The sequence below is a fragment of the Motacilla alba genome, chromosome 11 (genome assembly GCF_015832195.1).
Source record: "Motacilla alba alba isolate MOTALB_02 chromosome 11, Motacilla_alba_V1.0_pri, whole genome shotgun sequence".
Taxonomy (NCBI): Eukaryota; Metazoa; Chordata; class Aves; order Passeriformes; family Motacillidae; genus Motacilla; species Motacilla alba.
In genome coordinates this window covers 5842133-5866937 of record NC_052026.1, presented here as the reverse complement: position 1 = coordinate 5866937, position 24805 = coordinate 5842133, and the positions used below count along the sequence as shown (strand labels likewise).

General features: G+C 46.5%; 1 protein-coding gene across 1 annotated transcript in view; it reads right to left on the bottom strand.

The window, feature by feature from the left end:
* TSHZ3 (teashirt zinc finger homeobox 3) overlaps window positions 1-20003 on the bottom strand; it is a 66591-nt gene extending 46588 nt beyond the window's left edge. Inside the window, exon 1 of the mRNA XM_038148075.1 lies at window positions 19277-20003. Within this exon, the coding sequence (XP_038004003.1) occupies window positions 19277-19316 (40 nt within the window). The 5' untranslated portion in view covers window positions 19317-20003. The remainder of the gene's footprint in view (window positions 1-19276) is intronic.
* Window positions 20004-24805: the final 4802 nt, after the last annotated feature.

Here is a 24805-nt window from a genome sequence, read left to right as displayed (position 1 = left end):
GGAATATTTGTTAAAAATATTCTCATGTTATAAAGTTGGTGGATTTCGGTTCACTGTCAAATTAAAGAAATCTTTTTTATTTTTCATCTCTCATAATAGCTTGTTCATATTTTTCCACTGATGTCACCAATATTTCATGAATGCCTTGATCCTACTTTTAATGTAATTTACATAGATGCAAGCACCAAATGATAATAAATATAATTCCCAGTGTAGTGTGGCTAAAATGCAACTTCAAACTTTAACACTGTAGTTGGAATTTAGATTCTTTCTTTGCCATGTTTTGTCATAAGGAACAGAAGTAAAAAACTCTGTTGAAGGCGTGTTTTGAGCAAATGTCATCGATATGCACAGAGACAAAAAACCAGTAGTAGCTTTAGAAGTCCTGGCTTGCTTTGGGGTTACCCACCCCGCAGCTGCTAAACAGATCAGGTGCAAGGCAGTCAGCACATGACTGCCTATGCAAACTGTAGCTAGCAAACGGCATTTTTTACTCAGTTTAGCAGAATGTCCATTTTAGACTGCAATAAAGGAAAACCAGCAACCAAAGGCAAAAAGCTACTGGGAAAATTACAGATTTGGTGGGGATATTTTGCTGAACTTTTACTGCAGGAACGGGAAACAACCTTGGCACAGACAAACACTATCCTCCTTTTATTTTCTTCAGAACTACTCTGAAGGTGAAGAGCATTTTTTTTGTACACAAGAATGTGTAAAACCCACTGATTCAGGACAAAACTATCTGCAGTAGATAAGAACATCTGTAGTGCTCTCCTGCCGCAGTCTAAACACTGGGTGATAGGCTCTGCTCCCTCCTTGTCGGTGATAGCAGACACCGTGTGCTCCTGACAGTATCGTCGTTATAAAGTTTATTATTGCCTTTGGTATTTCACGAGATGTCTGGCAGGCGAGTGCTCAGACCCTGCAGAGCGCATCGTTCTCCCACGTGTTTCACGGATATTTACTGGATTCCAGTATAACCCAACCTGTTAATGCTTCTGGAATGTATAAACACTGTTAACTGCTAAATTCCCTGTATCAACATTGCAGGCATAACCGTTAAATAAGTTGGTTGCTAACTGTTGAGGAAGATTTTGATTTATTGAGTAAAGTATCATCATGGGATGAAAATCAAGATCACATTTTTAGGGAGACATGACATATTATCCATAACGAGATGTAATTTTGCACTAAAAGAGTAAGGATAAAGAGTGTGTTTTTAGAATAGAATCAACAGACAAATTTGTACAATGCTGTTACCTATTGATACAGACACTTGACTGATAACATTGTCTATTTATAACTTAATACTGTTCTGAATATTAACAAAAGTTTCTTGGCATCCCATTAGTAATTGTTTAATTATTTCAAAACTGATTAAAATACTCCACCTAATTGAATGCTGTCAAAAAAAAATCTCCATTCTTGATTGAGACATCAGTATTATTTTACATTCCTCTAAAGAAAAACAACTGCTTAGCATCTACTCCCAAATCCTTACAGGTTCTTTAACACAAAAAAGGTGACTTGACAAGTGGAGAACCCAGCCAAAAACTGTCTACAAGAATCCGTCAGTATCTACCCTACATCAACAACGAGCAGAAGCACAACATAAATTATCAGATAACACAGATGAAATTCTGTTCCTTAAACTGGCACTACAGATCTCAGTGAAAGCCCAACCAAGTTAATAGTGTCAGTAAAAGAATAATATTTTATTTCAGTGGGCTTTGGACTGGGTCTGAATAAGAACAAGCGCTGGAAGCATCCATGGCTTACTCCAAAGGACAATCCACAGCAGTACCAACTGCTCCAAACCTTTGCTTCAAGCTGGCAACAACCAAGTCAGTCTGTGGAGTATCTGGAAGTGCAGGTCAGGCTGTGATCTTCCTGCAGCAGGACACTGGAAGGTACTGCCTGGCAAGCACTGGGATGTGCATGTGTGTCTGCCAGGAAGGGCACAGCTGCAGAGGCTGACCTGGGCAAGGGCTGGGCTCCCCTCGGAGCTTCCCTCCACATTTATGTCCTACAGTGACAGGGAAGCAGGCTCAGGACAGGAACTGAAGCTCTCCAGACCACACCATGCGAGTTCATTTTCACCCTCCATCGCCTGACCCATGTCACCAGCTGATGCCAAGGTTCTGTGGTACACAGCAGCTCCTGTGGACCCAAGGAAGGACAGAACACCTCCTTCCCCCCCGCAGGTAGGTCCCACACTGAATGCCAGCAGGATCCCTGCCATAGCAATGCAAATTCCTTAGCTTAAGAAAGTGTCATTTTAAAGGTTTTTTGTGGGGAATCTTGTCTGGAAAGTAGAACACACTCCCAGTGATCTGACAGATTTCAATAATTATTACACACAAGTTTTACACAAAAAATCACACAGGGACACCTCTGCTGGATGTAAGCAGCAGAACCTGGGGGAATCCACACCATTAATATTTTTACATGCTTCCAGTGCCGCTGCTGAGAAAACCCACTCCTGGATGAGAACTGCATTACGTCGGGCGTGACACAAACATCCAACACACAAAGACATTTCTACTTCAGCAAAGTAAGCAACTACTTCACATAAAGTGTATCCTCCAGTCCTTACAACAGACCACGCCCTCATTTTAACACAAAATTTAACTGTTTCATTTCCTTTCATCAACATTCAGTAAACCAACTATATAAAATGTTTTCAGTGTCTATAAAAGAAGTTTTTAATTTTAGCAAACACATGGTATTGTTAGCCAAAAAACACAGCCAGTGAAGATCAAGTAACAAAAGATGTTTTCCTTTGAGAAATGTTAAATACTTCACTTTTTCACGACTGAGCACAAGTTTCTAAAGGATGATAACTTTGTTTTGTAATTTGTTCATTGCTTAATCATGAAGACCAGATTGAGCATTTGAGTCACACAATTTTGTGTTGCACACTCCTACAACAAGAATGTGCTGTAAAATTTTATTCCTTTTTTCCTTCATTCAGCTTACTGCTTGCTTGTCCTCCTGCTTATTCAGCTAACCAACTCAAAATGAAATGCAATCACACAGCAAGATTTCACTGCTGCTAGAGTATTTTACACAGAAAACATATAAGCACGAGGAAATAATGCACCACTATTCTCATATATTACATCGGACTATTTTCTAACTAATATAGATAGGAAGCATTTTATTGCAGGCCCAGAGCAAAAACAAAGGAAGACAAGGTATCCTGGGTAAATGATACATTTCAGCAGTTAAAAAACCCACTCACACACTATCTTTGCTATGGCAAGTTCTACCTTCTACTTTTCAAATATTCTTTCACTAAAATTTGCAACAAGTCCAACCCAGTTTTGTCCACCTGGTTTACGTCTCTGCATTTTACTTACAAGGTTAAGGTGGTTGCCAGAATTGTACTCTTATGCCAAAACTAATTAAATTAATATGGCAAATGCAAAGGGATTTGGGGGTTAATTAGAAAGCAAGGCATATGTTTAACTCTAAAACAACAGCACAGTTGTATACATGATTTTGAAGGCAAGTGAATGAAAGCAACACATGAATTCAGGTATTTCTATTTTAGGGACCATACAGTGGTTTGGATCACTACCTACCAGTCTTTTCTTCTGCATGGCTCTAGTTCTTCCTTCCCTTCTCCTGAAGGCATTCCCAACCCTGCTCCTTCCTACACAGTTACCCTAGGGATTAAAATAGTGCCCTGCCTGATGGCTTTTATCTGATGATTCCCTACCTCCAAGGCCATCTGGCTCTGCTCCTGGATTATCAGCTGACACCAGTTAGTCATCCTGCACCTACGACAGTAAAACCATTATCTTTTACCCCAGTCATTTCTGAAGACCTATCCTAGAAAACATGCTGAATAAAACAGAGTACTTTTCATCATATAAGTACATACAAATGTATTTTATGCATTTCACTGCAGTGTGGCTTGGACACCAAAGGACGGTCACTTAGAGAACACCAGATATCTTCCAATCTTCAGGTTTAGCTTGCAAAAGACTTTTCTTAAGCACACTTACCCATAACGAGATAAGTTATGACAAACTGAAAACTGGAGATAAGAAATATTTCTGTTTCACTGCACAGGCTGGTAGGACTGAAGCCCTAAAACCACCATGCATATAAGAGATGCAACAGAAAGCTACACTGAGAGGAATAAAAAGGACAACTAACCTTAAAAATGTGGAATAAAAAGTCTCTCTTCTATCAGAAAGCTTCAAAACGAAATGCATATCCTCCATCCCTGATGGACACAGCACGCTCTAAAGCCAGTGAGAAATGCCCTGGATCTCTGGCAGAGAGCAGGACAGACCTGAGCACTGTCTGGCTCAGAGCTGCAGTGTCACAGCCTGGAACAGGCAGGGGCATGGGCTGAGGGAAGCCTTGCACATTTACTCAGTTCGCATTCAGCCAAGCACATTACGTGTGTGTATGTGTGTGTGTGTATATATATATATATATATATATATATATATATATATATATATCTCCTCAAGATATTTTTCTCAGTATACAGATACCATGTAACTTAGTGGTTCCTACTGAGATACTACATTCTACTTAACACAGTGACTTAAACACTGGCAAATGCTTGATTATTATTTGACTGTTTATTTTAAACTCCCTTTGCACATTCTTCCACCATTTAAAGCAAAACAGTTTACTATCTGTGCCGGTGTTAATGTTTGACATATTCTGTCCATTTTTCACTTCATATGAACAAAAAAGCAATGCAGCTTTACCATATTCAGTACCAAGGTATTTCAAGATTCTAAACAGGTTTCCCTATACAACTGCAAAAGCAGCCTGTGTATGGGGAAGGTTGAGGAAGAGGCTAGGACAGAAAAGCCCTTTCATAAAATCCAAACTCTTTCACCTGTGTAATAAATATTGTGAATCAGGAACAGCTATTCTGTCTTTCCTCAACACCATGCATGGAATAGAGACTGGGAAAAATAAGAGGGAAGATGCATCTCACCTTGAGAGCAGAGGGAAGCATTATCACAGGGAACTTTCATATACAATGTGCTAAAAATTCACTATCAGACTAAAAGAAACCACCTATATTCCAACATGCGGCCATCTATCCGAGTGTCTCTTAGCCAACATTTCCTTGATGTCAGCACTATATATCCCTCCATTAGGGAACCACTGCCACAGTTCCCCTATCAGTAAATAAAACAGTGATCAGCAGATCTGAAATACAGCAAATACTTGAAAAGGTATCAGAGGTGTTGATATGTGAAAAGGAGACAAATCTGCTTCCCAGCTAAGAAGGAAAGAGCTCTTTAGCCATAAACATGTCACCTCCCATGCTGGCATGGCTATCCACATTTATTTAATCCACAGAAATGTGCTAGAGAAAGCACTGCATTCCTGTACACAAGCATCCCCCCATTTGCCCTGCACAGGCACAGGGCCCACTCACCTATGACAAAAAATGCCAGTAATATGTCAGACTGAATTACTATTACATATAGAAGAAAAAGAGTTAGTCCTGCTGAAAAAAATACCTGCCAGCAACTCCAGACAACATCCTAACTTTACACAGAAGTGCAGGGCTATCAGCCAAGGGGGTGCTGGCTTTGGTTGTGCAGTGCACAGATGATATTTCTCAAGCTAATGCTAATATGCAGTACTAGGCTTTTAAAGAGATTTTTTTTTTTAATTTCTCACACAAACTTCAGTGAACATGACGTTCTGAGGAATCACTAATATGAAATGTTACTTGAGGATAACAGATCTCTCCAAGTCATCCAAGCTAGCTGCAGCCTGAGCTTCCTGCCCCCAGTGTTGGAAGAATAGCTCTATGCAGCAGATGTGTCATACCCAGCACTCAGATGGCACCCCGTTTCCTTCTTAGCTGTGTTCTCTCCTCCTCTAAGTAAATACTGGAATGATTACAAGTGAAACAGGGTGTGAGAGCAGAAAATGTGATACAGGCTACACACAATTAGCAGAGGAGCTGCTTGTGACACACTGACACGAAGAACTGTGCAAAGAACACTCAGAGGCACCAGGCAGTGTAAGGGATGGTGTGTGCCGAACGGTATACAAGGTTTTCATCCTGCAGTTTAGATTCCCAGGATTTCACAGCCTGTATCCTTGCAAATCTTGCTGATAATCAACACTAATATCTAGTTTTGATATTAAAAGTAAGCGGGTTTGTTCTCCTGGCAGCACAAACTTGAAGATTCTTTGTTCACATCTAGAAAATAGGGTAAAGGAAGTATGAAACCAAAAATGGAAAAATACAGAGGGGCAGTGTGGCAGCCACCTCTGCATCACACTTACAAAATACTTTGCAAAAAAGTAACACTAGTAATGCAATCATCATACCTGTGTTCTCCTGTGATCAGTCTATCCACAGACACCTTCAGAGCCTGAACAAACACCAGAGTTGGGGTTTTTTGGACTACATGGGCATTTTGCCCAACAATCAATCATAAGACATTGCATCCTCACAAAAATGTTGTGCCACATTACAGCCTCAGACCCAGCTTTTGTGCAGCAGCAGCACTCAGCCCTGCTCTGCTGGCAGCAGCACCAGCTCTGCCCAGCTGTTTTGCACACGCTGGTCAGCACTGCGCTACCCAGAAGTGCATACCTGTGTTCACCTGGGCTGGGTGTGCTCTGCTGCACCCACCGCCAGGATACCCAAACTTGGAGGAGTTGGAAACCGGGCTTTGCAGCAGCCTTCTCATCATCCCAGCTCCAAATAACTGGAAAATTGCTGGAAAATCAGGGTTCATAACGGGCTCACATGAGCCTGTTATTCCTCAGGCTGATTGGAAATGAGATAGGTGCTGCCTGGACACCTCTCCTGTACTGAAGAAAGGGCAGTGCTGCAGCCTCGCCGAGCTTCGCCTGCCTTGCTGATGGCAGAGCTCACGCACTCCAACTCTGCTGCAGGGGACAGCGAAGGAGACAATGCCTTGGAAAGGTGGCCCAGGATGAAAAGGCTGGATGAAAGCCGTAGGAACCTCACTTGGACAGACTAACCACACACTCCAGTAACTGCCAGCAAAGATAGTGAAGCTGAAAGAGGCTTAGTGCAAGCATGCAGGAGATTTGTGACAGAAAGTTAGAACTCCATGTCAAGCCTTTCATGCAAACAATAAATATTACTTATGCTCATAATCAGACTTTTCTCCAGCATCGTCTTTGAATGTTGAACCTTTTTCAATTAATTAAAAACTATGCACTGCAGAGTGCATATTTTATCAGCCCTCAGCTGCTTAAGTGTCTAGAAAAGACCAGGCAGTTTTTCTTTTTTCCAGGCAACCCAGAGCAAGTACTTGCAAGGGTCATATCTTTTTAATTATCTTTTCTCTCTTTGATTAATTATTCCGTCTGACAATAGCGTGTTTCTAATGCTATTCACCTGCCTTTGATGATTGACAACTTTTCTGTCTGATTCAAAGCAAACAGCTGCTGCCATGATTGCCTAGCAACCAGGATGTGATGGATGAGCCCCAAAGATGGATGGCTGCAATAAATCATGTCTCCAGCTATAAAACTGAAAAAAGGGATAAGAATAAAAGCGAACAAAAAACAAAACAAGGTTTCTTCCCATGAGTGCACTCAGCTTCTTACCAATTACACCTGAAATGGACTTTGTGTCTATTAATAGCAAAGTTTTCTAATCAGTAAGAATGCAATGATGCCATTTGTATCAAGGTGTGTTTACAATTGTTACAGCAAATTGGCACTTGTACTTCAATTACCTACTGTGTTACACAAGTGCAGGAGTAGCAGAGCAAAGTTTTACCTTATACCGTTGAAGGCTTTAGAAAAAGTATTATGTTTTTTCAGAGTTTTTTTCATGGTGTTGGACTTGAATGAAGGGTATAAACTTGAATTCTCCTTACTTTTGACAACTGAGTGTATCAAAAGTAAGTGAAACTGAAAAACTCATTTTGTAAAACACATATAAGGTCACAGCTGGCTTAAAAAAAAAACAAAAACATTTTAACCTAAATGTTTATTAAGTGTCGCTGTCATTTCTTTTTGCCAGGAGGGCATCCTGCAATCAAAGAAAAAGTTGATGTGACAAGCAGTATTTCAAAAATACCAGCTACCTTTGCAAATTCAAGACGGATCCAACAAAGTACTTCTTGTCTCATTTTACCCACTGTTCCTGTAAATCATTTGAGTTTTGTAGGATGTGCCAGGCAAGGAATAGTCAATAGTTTGTCAGCTCAGAACAAGTTTAACCAGGCTGGGTATTGCACTTGCCTGAAGGGGCACAGACAGCCCAACACCTGAAGTTCTGGCACTGCCTATTGCTGAGGCTGCTTCATTGTTGGAGTGTCTACCTCCTGAAAGTCCCTGCCTGCACTTCCTAGGAAAGATCTAATTGCCTATAAAAAGCTGTTTCCTTAATTCTTCCAGCAGGTGGGGGTGTCCTGGTTCCAGCAAAAGTGCTTCAAAGAGGGAAGGGATTGCCCTCACAAGTTACACAGCCAGGCCATCCACCCTCCAGGAGCACCCTGGACACTTGGGAGCAAACACCAAGGCTCAAAGATTCTCAATCCTGCATGAAGAACATGGGTGGAAAAGAAATATCTGAATGCTGAAATAATTATGTCCTAGAACCTTCTTTCCTTTGCCATTATTTGGGACCCAGAAAAAAAAAATAAAAGGTGCATCCTGTTAGCAAAAGGAAGCTGGAGTGTGTTAATCTGCTCACAAGCACGTTTTTATACTGGAAGTGGCAATGCCTGGCAGCGTTACAGGGGATCAGCTACAGTCCTGCTTGTATTTGAGCGTTACACACGGCAAGTCTCTGTGCTCATGCAAAAGGCTGCCTGCATCCTTGCACGGGCCACGGCTTTGTCTACATTCTTTACAATTATTGAAATGCTCCCACTAAAAACTTAACTCTGCCTCTGCCTGTCCCTCTCCCTGTTGTACAAACACACACACACACACACGGAAATCCAGCCCCTAAAACAATTGTAAGGCACTCCTGTAATGACCGGCAAGTATCTGGTAACAAACAATGAGAAAGCAAAGCCATCAATCACAACGTGCACGCCGAGGCCTCCATTCTGTCCCAGCTCATCCAACTCTCAAGTTACAGCTTTACACGGCAAGTCTAAATAATATTCAAAATGATAAATGGCACTATAAGCCTGATATCCATCATCAATCTTTTTTTAAGGAACATCCATCTTCAATAATGCACGTTTGAATCATGTGAAACCAAGAGCTCCCAGATTCATTTACACAACCCCCAGCAAGCTGGTGCTGCTTGAATGATACGTGTCAGCCAGTTTGTCCCAACTGCCTAACTCAAACAAAAAAAAGGGGGGAAAAAAAAGAGAAATGAAGAGAGACTGAGAGAGAAAGAATACAGGAGGGGAGAACCTTCAGGGGGCTGAAGAAGGCGACTTAGCAGATGATATGAAAGCACATAAGCTCCCTGGCGAGCGTGCCAGTGCTCCCAGCACACCGGGCGCTCCCGTGCCCGCTGCCTGCCCCGTTCCCGGCCGCAGCAGATCCAGCAGCAGCACAGCCGGAGCGGGAGCTGCCCGTGCCCCCCCGCGCTCCGCGCTGGCAGGGCCGGTGATAAATGACACATGTCATTCTGTCGGGAGGGAAGGGTGGGTCAGTGATGTATGGCTCTGCTGAAAAGGAAATCGACTGTTTGGCATGGTGCGGCTATTCTCCACCAGGATTTAGTTTCAGAACTCTAAAATGAAATCTCCGATGTTTCAAGTGCACGGTTAGGGCAGGCTGACGTGCGGCCGAGGCAGCTCGCTGCCTTTTTTTCCCCCCACCCTTGATTTTTATTTTTTAACCTCTCTCTGCCCTTCGGATTTCAAAAAACTGCTCCACTGACTGGAAACTGCAAAAGAACACACATATATCAAAGTCTTCAATAGTTATGATCCATGATAAAATTTAAATAGGTTGAGGTTTCTATTTTTATTTATTATTGGGGGGGAAAAATGGCATGCAGGCTTGACACAAAAGCAAGATAAAAATTAGCATGTTTGAAGTAATCGTCCCACAGCTTGACATCTGCATAGTAAATTTTAAAGGAAAAAAATGTGTCAGGCAGGCATGAGCTGTTCCCTCCCTCCCCCCCTCTTTCATTAGCTCACTGGCAGGGTGGCACTTCTGAACCTCATTACTGCAGGAGGATTTATGAAGCTGAACCCAATGGCAAAGAAAAGGCATCTGTCAATAATTGTAGGGAGCTGCACTCACAGCTTTGAAATCTCATTAAGTATGCAGTTATCAGGCATAAAGATCAAAAACATTACTCAACTCCGACAGAATCTTATGGAGGAACATTAATTAGCAACAGGCCTACAGTACAAAAAAAAAAAAAAAAAAAACCAGACTTCCTCTCACACCTGCCCAACCCACAAACCAAAAGAAACACTCCTCCTCCCTCCAGAAAAAAATAATTCCCAGCATCTGAGACTGATCAAGTACATGAAACAAGAGAGAGGAAAAAAAAAAATCCAGTTGAGACAGTCTTGGCGGTGAAGAGAGAAAAGGAAGAAGCTGTCAAAGTTGAGAAGGATGTCAGCACTGGCCCTGATTACAAGGGCCTATACAGTTCCCAGGCCTTTTATCATCCCTGCCATCAAAAACAGACTCTGTGTCACAGATGGATGACTGATGGCTGCCAGTCTGGAGCAGCCTGGCCAAGCCTCCTGGAGGCCCCTGCTGCGATCTGGCCCTCCAGCAACAGGCTTGACCTAGCAGGGAAAGGGCTGCCGGCAGCGAGCCCAGTCCCAGAGACACTCAGAAACAGCACCCTGTTCTGTTCTTCCCCAGAACAATCCAGCGAGAGCTTGGTCAGGGTTTGTTTGTTCAGCTTACAGAAGTTAAATGTAATACTGCTGCTCGCCACGCAAAGCTGTGCATTATTTGAAAATAACACCAGCAAAAAAAAAAAAAAATTTAAAAAAATTAAATAAAACCTCTTCTTTGTCCACGCTAAATGTATTTTTCTAATCCTGTTTCTAGTTTGCATTTTCACCACAATTTGCACGCTCAATTGCTTAGAAAATACATGAGAGAGAAATATAAATTTGGGGGGAAACATACAAATTCATAGGCGAAGCTGGACCATAAAACCAAGTGACCTTTGCAGCATTAAGTATTGTGTGCAACTAATTAAGAACTATGACCATATTAACATTTTTTGTTACAGAATCAAGGATATCAGCTACACAGCTTAACCCATTGCACATATTTTTTTCATTTCCTCCCTATCAAAAACTGTGTTTGCAAACAATAACTCAAAGCTACTTGTTAAAAAAAAAAAAAAAAAGAAAAAAGAAAAAAGCAGGAGGAGGGAAATCACCTTCTGTAGTCTTTTTCCCACTTGGGACCATGTCTGAAAAACTCCCTCTCTAGTTACATACTACCTTTCATACATTTTATATTTCCCATAATTTTGCGCTACAAAGAAGCTTTCCACTGTAGAGTTCCATCCCCGTGTTATTTCCTATGTCCTGGGTTTTGATATAATGTACATATTTGTCTCTCATTTCATGAAATATACAGTGATATTTATGTCTCACTTGTAGCCACACTGAAGATTGGCTTCTTAATGAACTACATCTTTAATACCGCACAGAGTCAGGGATATTCGCACGCACATACAAGACAACCTGCCTGTCAAAATCTTTTCAATATCTGAAATTAATTCATTTACTAAAGTAATGTACTTTAAAAAAAAATCTTAGCTCTGACAAAATACGGAAGCGGAGGTTCCGCTCTAAACGAGATTTTTTTAAAGAATTTTACAAAAAGTGTTACAATAAGGTGTTTATATTTTTCCGTATGCTTACCATATTACTTTTATTATGTGTAGCATCAAAGTGATTATAGCAATTACATCTAACAGAATTAATTATAGAACATCCCATCATTTCTAAATACATAATGCATTAGAGGTAAGCCAAAGAAAGAAAACATCTTGACTGTGGTTACTATTGTTGGAGTATTTTTTTCTTTAAGCATGAAGGCGAAACCAAAGTAGGAAGAAACGTACAGAAACGGTGGGGTAACAGTGAAATGTTAACTACAAAAATCTGAATATCAAGGCACATACGTTTTTTACTAGCAACAGTAACCTGTGCAAAGCTGCGCTAGCACAAATATCCATGTAAAATCCATTAGAGTTTTTAATCACAAAATATGGAAACTAGCCAATTCACCTAACCAATGTGTTAGTACATAAAGACAAGAGTGTATGAGTGAAAGAGTTACAAGCCTTTACGTATGCAAAATAAATTCACTCAAAGCTTCATTAATATTAATTTAAATTCAGAACCCATTTACATTAAATTGTTCATTAAAAATTGCCTATTTTATGCAACATGCATTCCGCAAAGAACACATAAGAAACTGGAACAGAGGGCTCAATTTAATGATGGAAATATCAAAAGTAAATGAATTTGGATCATTCCAAACGAATTACAAAGCAGCCCTCTGCTCTGTGCCAGTGCGCGAAGTTTGGCGGGAGTTTGGCGGAACGGCAGGGAAACCTCCAGGCTTCCCCCTGGCCAAGGCTTGGCTGCCGCCCTTCCCACCTCCCCAGCACCTCACAGCCTTGCTAAAACGGGAATTACTTGTGGACAGGACCTAGAACCCAGCGCGGTGGCAATGGTCGCTAACTGTGAGCACGCTGGGCCGCCTCCGAACTTGAGTTAATTGCCAGCGCTGCCGGGCGGAGCTGCCCAACGCCGCGCCCGGGCGGGAGGGCATGGCAGCTGGAGGTGAGGAGGGCTGGCCATGGAGCCTCCTCACTGGCAAACTCCCACACCAACAAGCACGGTCAACTTACGTGATTCCCAACAGCTGCTCTGAATGAAGAAAAGAGAGTCATAATTAATAACATGTGTCCTGACAGAGTTAATTAATAATTTATAATTAAGTCTAAAATACGAACTTAGATTATTCTTGAAGAGTTGTCCCTTTACAGCCCGAAGAGGCCAGGTAATGGCATTGGCAAAGAGCTTTCAGATATTTTATGATCCTCTGGTAACTCTTTCCCTACTCTCCCTCCACCCCCAGGGGAAAAAAAACCCTTTGAACATTTTCTGAGAAATATCTTAAAGTTGATGCCTGCAATGAGAAGTGTTTAAATTCTGCAGATTGGCTCTCTGCTGAGATGACCAAAATATCTTTCAGGCGCAAAATCAGGCAAATGCAGTAGGATGAACCTCACAGTCTCTGAAATTAAGCCCTACTTATTTCAACTCTTTCAGTTCTTTTTATGAAAATGGTAACAAACAATTTCAAGCTCTGACAATGTTCTATTCTGCATTATTGTACTTAAGAAAACTACAATACAATGTCTCGTGGACTATGCTTTAAATCCTTTGAGCCAATTTTCATGCTTTATTTTTTTGTTATGTTGAAATCAAGAAAAATCAATTGCACAAATTTTTTTCAATCCTCCTGCTTTAGGTTATGACACATACACACTCAAAAAAGCAACGCATCCATTGTTTAGTGGGATTTTTAAAATTAATTTAATGTCTAACTGCAAATGCTGGAAACTAGAATTAATCTGTCTGGATAAAAAAAGGCTTACAGACATTTAAATGCATGTATCGGGACACTTTATCAACCTAACATAAAATTGTCATCTTATCTTATTATATGACTATTTTATGCATGTGTCAAAGAATTTGAAAATGAATGCCTGTCTATTCACTCTAATTACAACTGCATATTATCTGTCTGGATGTACCAGTCCATATCATTGTTACCAAATACAATATATTGTATTCACCTTTCATTTTTAACTTAAGGCTGATAAACCACAATTTGGGCGTAACTAAATTTTTAAAAAATTACCAAACACACAGAGAAGAAAAAAAAATAAATCAGACTAAAACACCTGAGGTAGATTGTTTAGTAAATGATGCCGAAGTATTTCACAGATAAGATAACACGCGACTGCTCAGCAACTATGTTATTTTTGGTGTTGTATCATAACCATACACACACATACACTCCTACTTGACAATGCAACACTTCAGGCATCTCAATACCTGATCCACTAGCAGCACCTTGAAAACAGGGCTGTGTTAAAATCTGACAATCTGTATTTGGATTCTCTAGGAAGCAGTCACGACACTGGATTAAAATATGGATTACTACACTGTACAGCCAGCAGTGCCAAGGTTTGCTCAGAAAGATAACACGTAGGTTACTTTACGTCCTGGCAGATGATTTCTTTTCATTCACTCTGTACCACCATATGTTTCTGCATAAGCGTGCACGTAGCACGCTTAAAAATGTACCCCACACTTCACCCTGAAGGTGATCTTTTCTATACAGTTTCCACTAATCCTGGAAGCAGGGCTGACAAAAAGGACCCACTCTAATCCTGCTAACTCACCCTAGCTTCACTGCATTTCCCATAACCCTGCAGCAGTCACAATTCATTCTAATCACTTTACAAAACAATCTTTAGTAAAAAGAGGAAAAATGCAGACTTGTAAGCCAATTTAAGAAATAACTGCTGATACATCAGTTATTGACTATTTCACTCCTGCTCATGATAGTGCTCAAGGCAAAACCGAGAACAAAATGACAACATCAACCGCACGCAATAAACTGTGGCCCAGGAGAGCACTGAAGCCCTAATTGACAGCTGTCAAGCTAATGGGAGAAATGGCAGCTGATTCTGGAAAATTCTGTTTTCCAGGCAGATATTCAGGGGAATCTATCAAGCCTTTTTATATTTATGCCCCTTTCTCTTTTTTTTTTTTTTCCCTTTTTTTTTTTGCATTGTTCCTTCACACTTTGCCGGGAAAAAAAAAAAAGAAAAAAAAAAAAAGCAGAGGACAGCCATAACTAATCATTTTGTCAGCTTGCTGCTAGGAAGAATCTCTGCCCAACAGAGAAATATGTGGCAGGTTTGGAGGCAAATAACATACCAAGGGCTGACACTGCAAGTACCTTTATAGGTAGCCTACTTTATCGCTACATTTACTTTTGGGGTATGTATGTAGTTGCAAGCAATTGCCATAAATTAAAGCGAGCGTTCGAGTTGCCGGAGTCAGAGCTGCCTGGAAATCTGGCGGCACAACCTGTGTGCCATCTTGCATCTGTTTGCTGTGCTGCCCCCCCAGCCCCACGCTGGAGGGGCCGAGGGCTGGCACGAGCACTTAAGTCCCTGGAAAGTGGAAGTGCTCCGCACCTCTGAAGCATCAATTCCGTGTATTTCAGCGCTCACATTGACCAGGTGCAGCTTTTGCATGTAAGCGCAGAAGTTGGGAAGAGCCTCAAGCATGCAGAAATCTCTAGGATTAAAAACATACTATGCAAAAAAAAAAAAAAAAAAAAAAATTAAAAAAAAAATCATAGGCCCAAATTTGTTTGGGGTTTTTTTCCCAAAGCCTTGAAAACTCGGTGCAGTTGTCTGGCTCTTACTGTTTTATTAAATATATAAATAAATAAGTAAACTAAATGTGATTCCAGCAAACCACTAGCTCCCAATCCCTCCTCACAAGGTATGTACACAAAATAAGTATTAAGTAATTTCTGTCAGTAAGAGTACATTTTCTTGATCTTTTAAATAGGTTTCTAAAAAAGCTGCAAGTGAAAGCTATAATTTAAGGATAGATAATTACTGTTTGCATGAACAAGACTGGCCTCTATTAATACAATATCTTAGCTTCCCCAGACAGTAGCCTCTAACTGGTAAATACCTTCTACCTCCTGACTTAAATGACAGAAGTCTTTGGAGCAGCAATTCTGACTATCTTCTTGCTTTAACAGGTGAGGAATAAAATTGCAATCCCTGACTCTCCTTCCCAAATTTACCTATGATATTCAGCTGACTCTCAAAGCAAACAAAGTGAAATTATCATTTTTACAGATTCTTGATTCTCAGAGACAGCTTTAGTCTTCCACAGTGTGGTGTTAACACTTGGGCTAGACATAAAGAATTTGTGCACCTGTCTGTTATGTCTGCGAGCTCTGTGCTACTGAGAGTTCTTTGTTGTTGTTATTCTACTCCAGACCATTAAAAGGGTCCTAATTCCTATGACATGATTATCCAGGTACCAAAGCCCATTTGTCACCTGCAGCAGAAAATTGAGTTAATGCACAACTAAAGGCAACCAGGACTGTGTAATATCAACTTGATTACATCAAACTAGCTGCAAACCTAATTCTGCTGGATGACACTGCGTGGAGCTTGTCATCTCCAATCATTAAAGCTGTCAGGAATCCATCAGGTTTACAGCTAATTAGGTGAACACTAATGAAGCTGGCAAAACAACTTTTCTTTTTTTATGGCTGAGCGGACCTTTCAGTTTGGAGAAAAAAAATTCTCGAGTATTCTCAAGGTTGCTGGGGACTGGATTTCCTGAGTTACCAATCAGCAGACATCTTTAATTCTCCCCCCACCACCACCTTTTTTTTCTCTCTCAGTACCAAGCAATCAATTTGTCATCACTCTCAGTATGCCACAAAAGCAGTCATGAACCTTATAACTCGCAGCTCTCAAGCCAAAAAGGGGGGAAAAAAAGAGTAAGTTTCTTCTGTCTTAAAATAAAACACCTCATACAGCTCACTTATTTATCTTCATGCACTTATCAACAGCATGAATGTTCTTGTTTTTTCACTCTTGTCAAATAAGTAGCCCTTCAGTCATTCTACATCCCCCATATCCATTAGGCAGAGGCATTTTGATAAAGTAAAGCCAAAGCTAGTGTATGGGAAAGAATGAAAGCACTCACTCTGCCAACTTCTGATTGACCATTAAGCTATTGATGAATGTGCCTGTCAGGAGAGAGACAATTAAATCAAATATGAAACAAAGTCGTTTTGACGGGTCATTTTGATAGAGCAAAACCATTCTTCCATCTCCTATTAGTCCTGCAGTCAAGTTTTTGTAATGAATATTTCTTAACTAACCTGTTATTTCTTAACTGTTTTTTAAGGTGTTAAAAAAAAGCCTTTGCTTTTACTGCTATTGGAAAAAGTAACATTTCCAATGTGACCAATAAAAGCAGCATCTCAGTGGGAAGCAATTATACACAATACTAAATGTTTAATGTGGCTATCAAAAAGCTAAAAGTTTAAAGAGATTACACTTCTGCTAAATATGAAAGATAGATCGCGTATCATGGATGATTCACTTGAGAAAGGAGGGAGAGACAGAGAGTGGTGGAGGGAGAGAAGGATACCTCAGAATGTGTGTTTAGTGCAGAAACATTTTCTTCCAGGCTGTGGAGAGAGAGCCCAGTTTACAGCAGAGTCGAAAATGGAAAAGCACATGGAAAATCTAGATTTTGCAGAACTAAATTCACTTTACAAAATAGAATTTCCCAAGTATCGGGAACAGTTCACCTCTGTCATTTTTCTAGAAAATTGTTATTTGATGGCACGGGCCAGAAAAGCAAAATATTATCACGAACTATTTGGCTACGATATTGTTTGCTAGATGCTATCACTACCGTACTGAGAAACTTTCCAAACTTTCTAGCTGTTTGTATGCGGGGTAGGACTGCCGGGAAGTCTATTTCCCTATTTCAAAAGTACTGGCCCAACGCATGTAGCTGTCCAAGAGGAGAAGAAAGGAAACATGCACGTTGTTATTTACAATTTGTGTCACTCCCCGAGCCCCTCGCTGTTTACTAAACCCAAAGCAGCCCATTTGGAGAAGCTGTCAGGCAGTGTGGGAGCAGTGCCACGCTGCTGAGCGCCTGGGCTCCAGCAGGCCCCTAGCCCAGGCTGCAGGACTAGCTGCTCCAGGCTGTCCCAAGCCCGAGCACCGCCGCGGATGCTGCCAGGGATGCTGCCGGCACCTCTGCGGAGCATCCCCGGCGGCCTCTCGGGGCTGCCCCAGCCCGGCCCCCCAGGGCTGACCCCCGGCAGGGCCTGTCCGTGCCCCGGCAGCCCCGGCAGCCCCGGCAGCCCCGGGCGGCGGTGGCAGCGCTCGCCAGGAGCCCCTCAAGTTGCGCTGAGAGAGTTGACAGGCCACGTGTGACGTCACCGAGTCTGGCGTTACCATGGCAAGTGATTTATTGATGTTTATCGGGAATGAATAGATCAAAGGCTGCCAGATGACAGGCGATCAATCAGACATCAAATCAAGGATGGCAACAGGCCAAGGAAACCTTTTCCAGCCCACATATCCCCAACTAAGGATTACTGTAAAATTATGTGGGGCTTTTCTTCTACTGTTTTCTTTTCGATTTGGCTTTTCCAAAAAAATACTGCTTAAGTTTAACAGGAGTTGACATTTCTGGCAAAAGGAAAACACGCCAAACAAACAAAAAACCTCACCAGCACAAAGCCTCGAAAAGTAATTCTAAAAAGGGAAAAAAGAAACCAGTGGAAATTGTAAAGGCACTATCAGAAACATTCACCAGTCACTTGACAATACACAGACCCTTTTTTTTTTTTTTTTTTTCCCCTCCTTTGGTTTACTTTGCAGCTTCTCCTCTGGACTCATAAATAAGAAATCAATAGGATTAACAGAAGAGGCTACCAAAGAAAGTGACCAACCAGGACGGTCTGTCTGTCCGGCAGAGACACCTCCAGTGCAGTACAAGGCCAGAAGAGGAAAAGGTAAAAGTTGGGCAAAGGAACCAGTTCTGGGCTTGGATCTTCAACTAACACTGCAGAGCCTCCAAATCACTTTGTCCCTACCACTTCATTCACAGCGTGCCATATTTTTATACATATCCTCTCTCTCTGTTTTTATAGGAAAGAAAAATTAAATGAAAAGAGTATTTTCCCTGGCTTTCACAAACCATTTGCCTGTGAGGAAAGGGGATGTAGAAGACTGAAGACTACGAGGGAGAGAAGCAAAGTAGGCGCCAAAGTACGGGCTGGAAATAACCAAAATTCGCCTCCTGCTTCCCCCAGCCCCGGAGTGACACCGACCACACGAGCCCGAGCAGCGTGTGCCCGCGCACACCCGCCTGCCCCTCGCTCAGGGTTACCCCCAGAACCGAGCCGGGCGATGGCAGAGTTCGGAATAAATCAAAGTGGGCACCAAAAGTGGGGAACGGGCTTTCACGCGCCCCCCACCCCAAAGGAGAAAATAAACGAAATCCCCCCCCCAAAACCCCCAGCCCGGCGCCGTGCCTCCAGCCCGGGAGTTGCTCGGCAGAGCCCTCGGCAGCGGCGGGCAGCGGGGCAGGAGCGGGGCGCGGAGCGGCGGCGGAGCCCGCCGGGAGCCGGTTATGAAAGAGACGGAGGGAAGCGAGAGGAGAAGCCAGCGGCCGCGGAGGGAAGGGAAGGGAAGGCAGGGAAGGAAGGGAAGCGGCTCTCGTACCTGCTGCGCGCCGGGGCGCTTGCTGCTTCCTCCTCGGCATGCTGGGCTCCTGCGGGCGCCGGCGGGGGGGGGCAGCCGGGGCGCGGGGGTGGGAAGAGTTGCCTCAGCCCCAGAGATCCGGTGAGCTGCTCCAGCCTCGGCGCGAGGGCTGGGTCGGGGATATATTTTTTGTTGCTGTGCATACACGATGCCGAGTAGGAGGAGGAGGCGGCGGCGGCGGAGGAGGAGGAGGCGGCACAGAGGAGAGGACAGCCCTGCTGCTGCTGCTGCTGCTGGCAGAAGAGGGGGGAAGTTTGACAAATCGCCCCGGAGGAAGGAGGAGGGGAAGCCCCCCGAAGAGGTGTGCGGGCGGGAGGGCTGGGGAGAGCCCGCAGTCCCCCCCACCCCGCGCTGCGCCCCCGGTGCCTGGCCGGGCTGGGAGATCACGGCATAAAGACAGGGGATCTCTTGGCCGGAGCCGGCGGAGCCTCAGCCTGCGCTCTCCACTCCCGGCTCGGCGCTGGAGCGGCGGCGGCGGCGGCGGCAACAGGCGAAGCTTGAAGGGAAACGAGATGATCGCGGTGTCACTCAAACTGGTCCGCCGAGGGGGAGCGGGGCACCGCCGCCGCCCGCCCCGGGCCGCGCCTTCACTCAGCGCGCATCGCCCGCCGGACCGGGCACGGGGGCGGGCAGGGGTCTGCCCCGCCGGCCGGGGCGACCCCCTCGCCGCGCCCCCTCCGCCGCCCAACTTCGCCCGCCGCCGGCGCCGGTCTCCCGAGCCGCTCGCGGCGGCGGCGGCGGAGGGCCGGCCGGGCAGGGACAGGCAGGGCAGCCCGCCGGGCTCCGCGCCGCTCGCCCGCTCCCCGCCGCAGCCCTTCCCTTTCCGCCCCCGCGCGCACCCGTTCCCCGCCGGAGCCCCCCGCAGCCATCGCCTCCCGCCACGCCGGGGCACGGGACCCCCCCTCCCCGCCGCCCCCGCCCCCCCGGCGAGGAGGGCCCGGCCCGCCGCTCCATCCCGGCCGCCCCGCGCGGTGACAGCGGCGGCGGCGGCCCCGGCTCCCCGCCGCGCCCCGCAGCGCTGCCCGCCCCGGCCGCACTCACCGGCGCGCCGCCCGCCCGCCGGCACATCCAGCCCGCCGGCTCCCACCTGGCTGGCGCCGCGGCCGCCGCGCTCCGCTCCGCGCCTGCGGGCGGGCGGGCGGTGTCGGGGCCGCCCCGGCCGGCGGCCGCTATCGGCGGCGCCCCCGCCAGCGGAGCCGCTGCTCCCGCCCCGCGGGGCCAGAGCGGCGGGGAGCGGGCAGCGCCCGCGCCCCACGCACCCGGCTCTGCGGGAAGGAGCACTTTTGCCTCGTTTTCCCTGTTTGGGGGGTTGGTTTTTTTTTTCTCTCTCTCTCTCTCAGTTTTGTTGGGGTTTTTTTTTTAATTTTTTTTTTTTTCTCGGTCCAAGTTCACTGCCGAGCCGCCGCGCTCAGTTCGGCGAGCGCCGGCGGATCGATGTGCTGCGGGTTTGATTGCGCATCCCTGGGCGGCGGGGCCGCGCGGCGCGGGGAGGGCCGGGGCGCGGGGGGCGCGCGGGGCCCGGGCCGCTCCCGCCCCCGCTCCGCCCGCGCCGGGACCGCGAGCAGGGAGCGGGACACGGGAACAGCCACAGCCGGAAAAAAAAATTTAAAAAAAGGAAAAAGAAAAGGAAGGGAAAGAAAAAAAAAAGTAGCTTTTTTTTAAGTTCACGGGGAGGAATTAAAAAAAAAAAAAAAAAAAAAAGGCTGAGCTCACTTTTACGGTAAGATCAAAAAAAAATTCCACTCGCCCCCATTCTTCGAGATTTGGGATAATTCCAAATACCTGACTAAGTGCAGATGTTGTTGCGTCTTCACATCCTATAAAGCCGCCGTGCCGCTCTCGGGCTCTCGCTTCCCTTTCAAGTTGCAGGAAATTCAAACACTTTACATGACGGGTGGAGAAGGTTTGGGATTTTTTTTTTTTTTGGATTATTATTGTTATGAGTTGATTTTTTTTTTAAGATGATCTTTAGGATGAAAAAAAAATCGCAGTCGCCTAAAGTCCCCGGGAAATTGCTACTGTTGGGGGAAAACGAAACATTTCTTGAAAACAAGAAAATGGTGAGTTGTCAATTGCCGCTTCTGCTGCCAAACTCGCTCAGTTCCATCTCATTGATACTCGCTGGTTGCTCCTCACAGTTACAGTATCTGCTCACAGAAGGAGCGATCAGATCTGCTTAAGAGACGACACCGAGACGTTCCCCCCCCTCCCCAAAAAGCCCTGTGTGTGTGAGTGTGCGAGCGTGGGTGAGCCGTGCGGCAGGACGGGGCCGGGCGGCGGGCAGCCCCGGCGGGGCGGGCGGGCGGGCTCGCCGCCGCGGCGGTGCGTGCCGCTAGATCCGCCCTAACATCTGTCCGTCTCACCATTGGCGCATCCATCAGTGTCACCCTGGCTGCACATTGCAACGACAACACATCAGACACTACACAGACCGGGATTCGGTGCAAATAACCAACATACTAAACAACTTAACCGGGGAGGAGGGGACCAGCCGCAGCATAAGTATTTACAAACGTTAGACAGCCTCGGGAAGCAGGGCTCGGCTGCGGTTAATAGCTCGTGCATTCTCTCTCCCTCCTCCCCCTTTAAGTAGGAAATAGAAAACCTAAATAATTCACGCCCCCCACCCCTCACCCCCCTCCCCCGAAGGATGCTGCCGGCCGGGGGCAGGGACAGGGACAGGGATGGGGACAGGGACCTGGCGCGCCCCGCGCTCAGCCGGGCTGCGCTCCCGGCTCGGCGGGGCGATGGCTGCGGCAGGACCGCATCGGGCGCGGAGCCGGCGAGAGGCGAGCCCCGGGCTGAGGCGCTGCTTGGCCGAGCCGGCCCGCGCTGCGCAACATGGAGGATTCCTCCGAGCTCTGGAGCGAGAGAGAGACTGAAACAAACTTTGGGATGCTCGGCCGGGAGCTTCGGCAGCCGAGAGCCCCGGGAACCCTGGGCGCCTCTGTTCCTGCTCGCCGCACGGAGTGCGGGGAAGGTCACTCTGCCACCAGGCGCTGGTAGAGCGCCCTGAAAACTACAGCAACATTAAAATGACACGGCGCGTGTAGTCACTGCAGTCCCGTAAAGGCTGTTCTGAAATGTGCGAGAGCCCTCTCCAAAGCCAGGGACGATCCCGATCCTCCTCAGCTGCTGGCTGCGGGGCATCGCGAGGAACGAACCGCAGCGACCAATCCCGAATTTTGGGGCGGTTGCAAGTTGCAAGAACTTTGTTCCTTCCACTTCCCTCTCTCTAAATCTGCTCATCTTCCACCGCCTTTGTGTCACCCTTAGCCCGCCCGGGGGACGGATGTGAGCCCCTGCCCGCTGCCGGGCGGCGAGCCCCTCGGCCCGGCGCGGCTCCGCGGGCGCGCAGCCTCCTCCCGCGGGTGCGCTCGGCCGCACGCGTGCGTGGACTGGCGCGTGTGGTGGCATTTGCGTTGGAACAGGCTCCCAGACACAGCTCTGCCTCCCGCAGCACAGCCTGCGTGGAGGATGCTGGCAGGTGGCACCCCAGCAGCTGAACGCTGTCAGCAGCACGAGCAAACACGCGGGATTGTCGCCGGCCCCGCTGCGGGGGCAGCTTTGTGTCAGCAGCAGCGCTTACCTGGCCCTGCAAAGGGCGGCCCACACGCGCCCGCAGCGGAGGGCGATGGGCTCGTTCCAGTGCGCCGAGCTGGGACTGCCAGGGAACGAAATAAGTGAAACTTTCCGTAAAGAGTCATTGGAGGAACGTTCTCAGTTCACTTAGGAATAATAATTCTCGTGCGTGAGAGAGAGAGGGAGGCAGCAGATATTCGTGCACACAGACATGTGCGTTGCACTTCCACGTTCACAACTCTCACTGCCAAAACGCTCAGGAAGTTGTGGAATAATTTGGTTGACTATGTACATTTTTTTAAAAGAAGAAAAAAAAATCTATTGAGCTTTCCATCAGACGATTTACAGAGAGAAGTACAGACGCCTTCATGTGCGTCGGCTTCTTTGGGGGTCACAGTCTATTCCAGAGAGACAGAATGCGTAATTTTATGAAGTGTAGCATTTCCAAACACAGGGCATCAAATCGATGGCTCTACAGACTCCATCCACATAGACTCAGCACACGAGGCTCATCCCTACGCTCGCTCTTCCCGGCAGTTTTAAAACAAGGCACCAATTATTTATAAGTCACATAATTAGATAACCATCACTCCTGAACTTTCCGCCAGCTAAGAATGTTTTATCTTTCCCAACCGGGCACTGCTTACTGCCCTTCTTTGGTGTATATTTTCACTGCTCATACCATTCCTCTCCTCCGAAACTCCACCAATTGCCCGAGACACCTCTTTCGTCCCCCGGCCCGAGTGGAGAGAGCGTGTGAGCCGATAAAGGACCACTGGAATTAACTGCTGGTTATGGGAACGTCCAGGGAGGATCAGTGAAGAAGTTTAGTAAACTTGGAACAGCTGCCTCTTAGAAGCCAGCGTGTTTTAGCCCAGCTTTAACCTTGTTCTCTCCCGAGCAGCGTGTTGATGTTTCGCCACTTGCTCGCTGCAAACAAGGCAGGGAGCGGCGTGCGCCGGGGTGGCCGTGTGGCTGCTCTCCCTCGCTGTTCGCCCCGGCTCGCTGCTCTCCGGGGGTCAGTCCCGGGGACCGAGCGGCCCCGGCCTCTTTCCTCTCGCCCCAGCTCCGGCCCAGCTCTGCCGGCGCCTCCCCTTCGAGCGGGGCAGAGGAGCCGACGGGGACCGGCAGGTCCTCGCCGGCCGAGTGTCCCGGACCCGCGGGAAGGGCCGGGCACCAGCGAGCCGGGGCCTTTGGAGCCGCCGGCAGCGGGGCAGCGCTGCCCGCGGCCCGGGAGCGGCTGTCGGGGGCGGCGGCGCGGCCGGGGCCGGGGGGCGAGCCCCGGCGGCCAGCGCGGGGCCGGGGGTCTCACCGGGCCCGGGCAGCCCCCGCCGGCACGGGCGGCCCGCGGGAGCCCCACGGAGGCGCCGGCCGGCCCCGGGCGCGGAGGACGCGGCCGCCCTTGGCCGGTAGCGGCCGGCACCGCCCGCGCTGCCCGCCGTGCCCGGGCACAGCATTCCCTCCCGGCCCGCGCCTCGCGGCGCCCATCGAAATGCGGGAAAGTACTTCGGTTTCTCCCGGCGAAGAACAAAGAAGTAGCAGCTTTCATTAAGGCTGGACCAGCTGAATACGGATCTGACAAGTTTGTTTAAAAACCCCACTGCCCACGCCCGAAAACGATACTGCGCTTCTGTAAAATACAAAGTGTTGTCAATAACCATTATAGCCGCGATAATGATCTGAGAAGAGAACAAAGACATTTTGTAATATCTACATAACTTTATTAGAGCAAAATTATTTTAAAATGCCTGTGAATTCCCAAACCTCCTGAATACAAATGAATAAAAGTTTTTCTTCGGGCTAAAATCTTTGCTTGAATGTAAATTGTTTGGGTAAGTGAATTTGCACAGCAGCAAAGTTTGTTTGTCTTAGTCCAGTAGCTTTGCTTTAACGAACCAGATGTTTTGT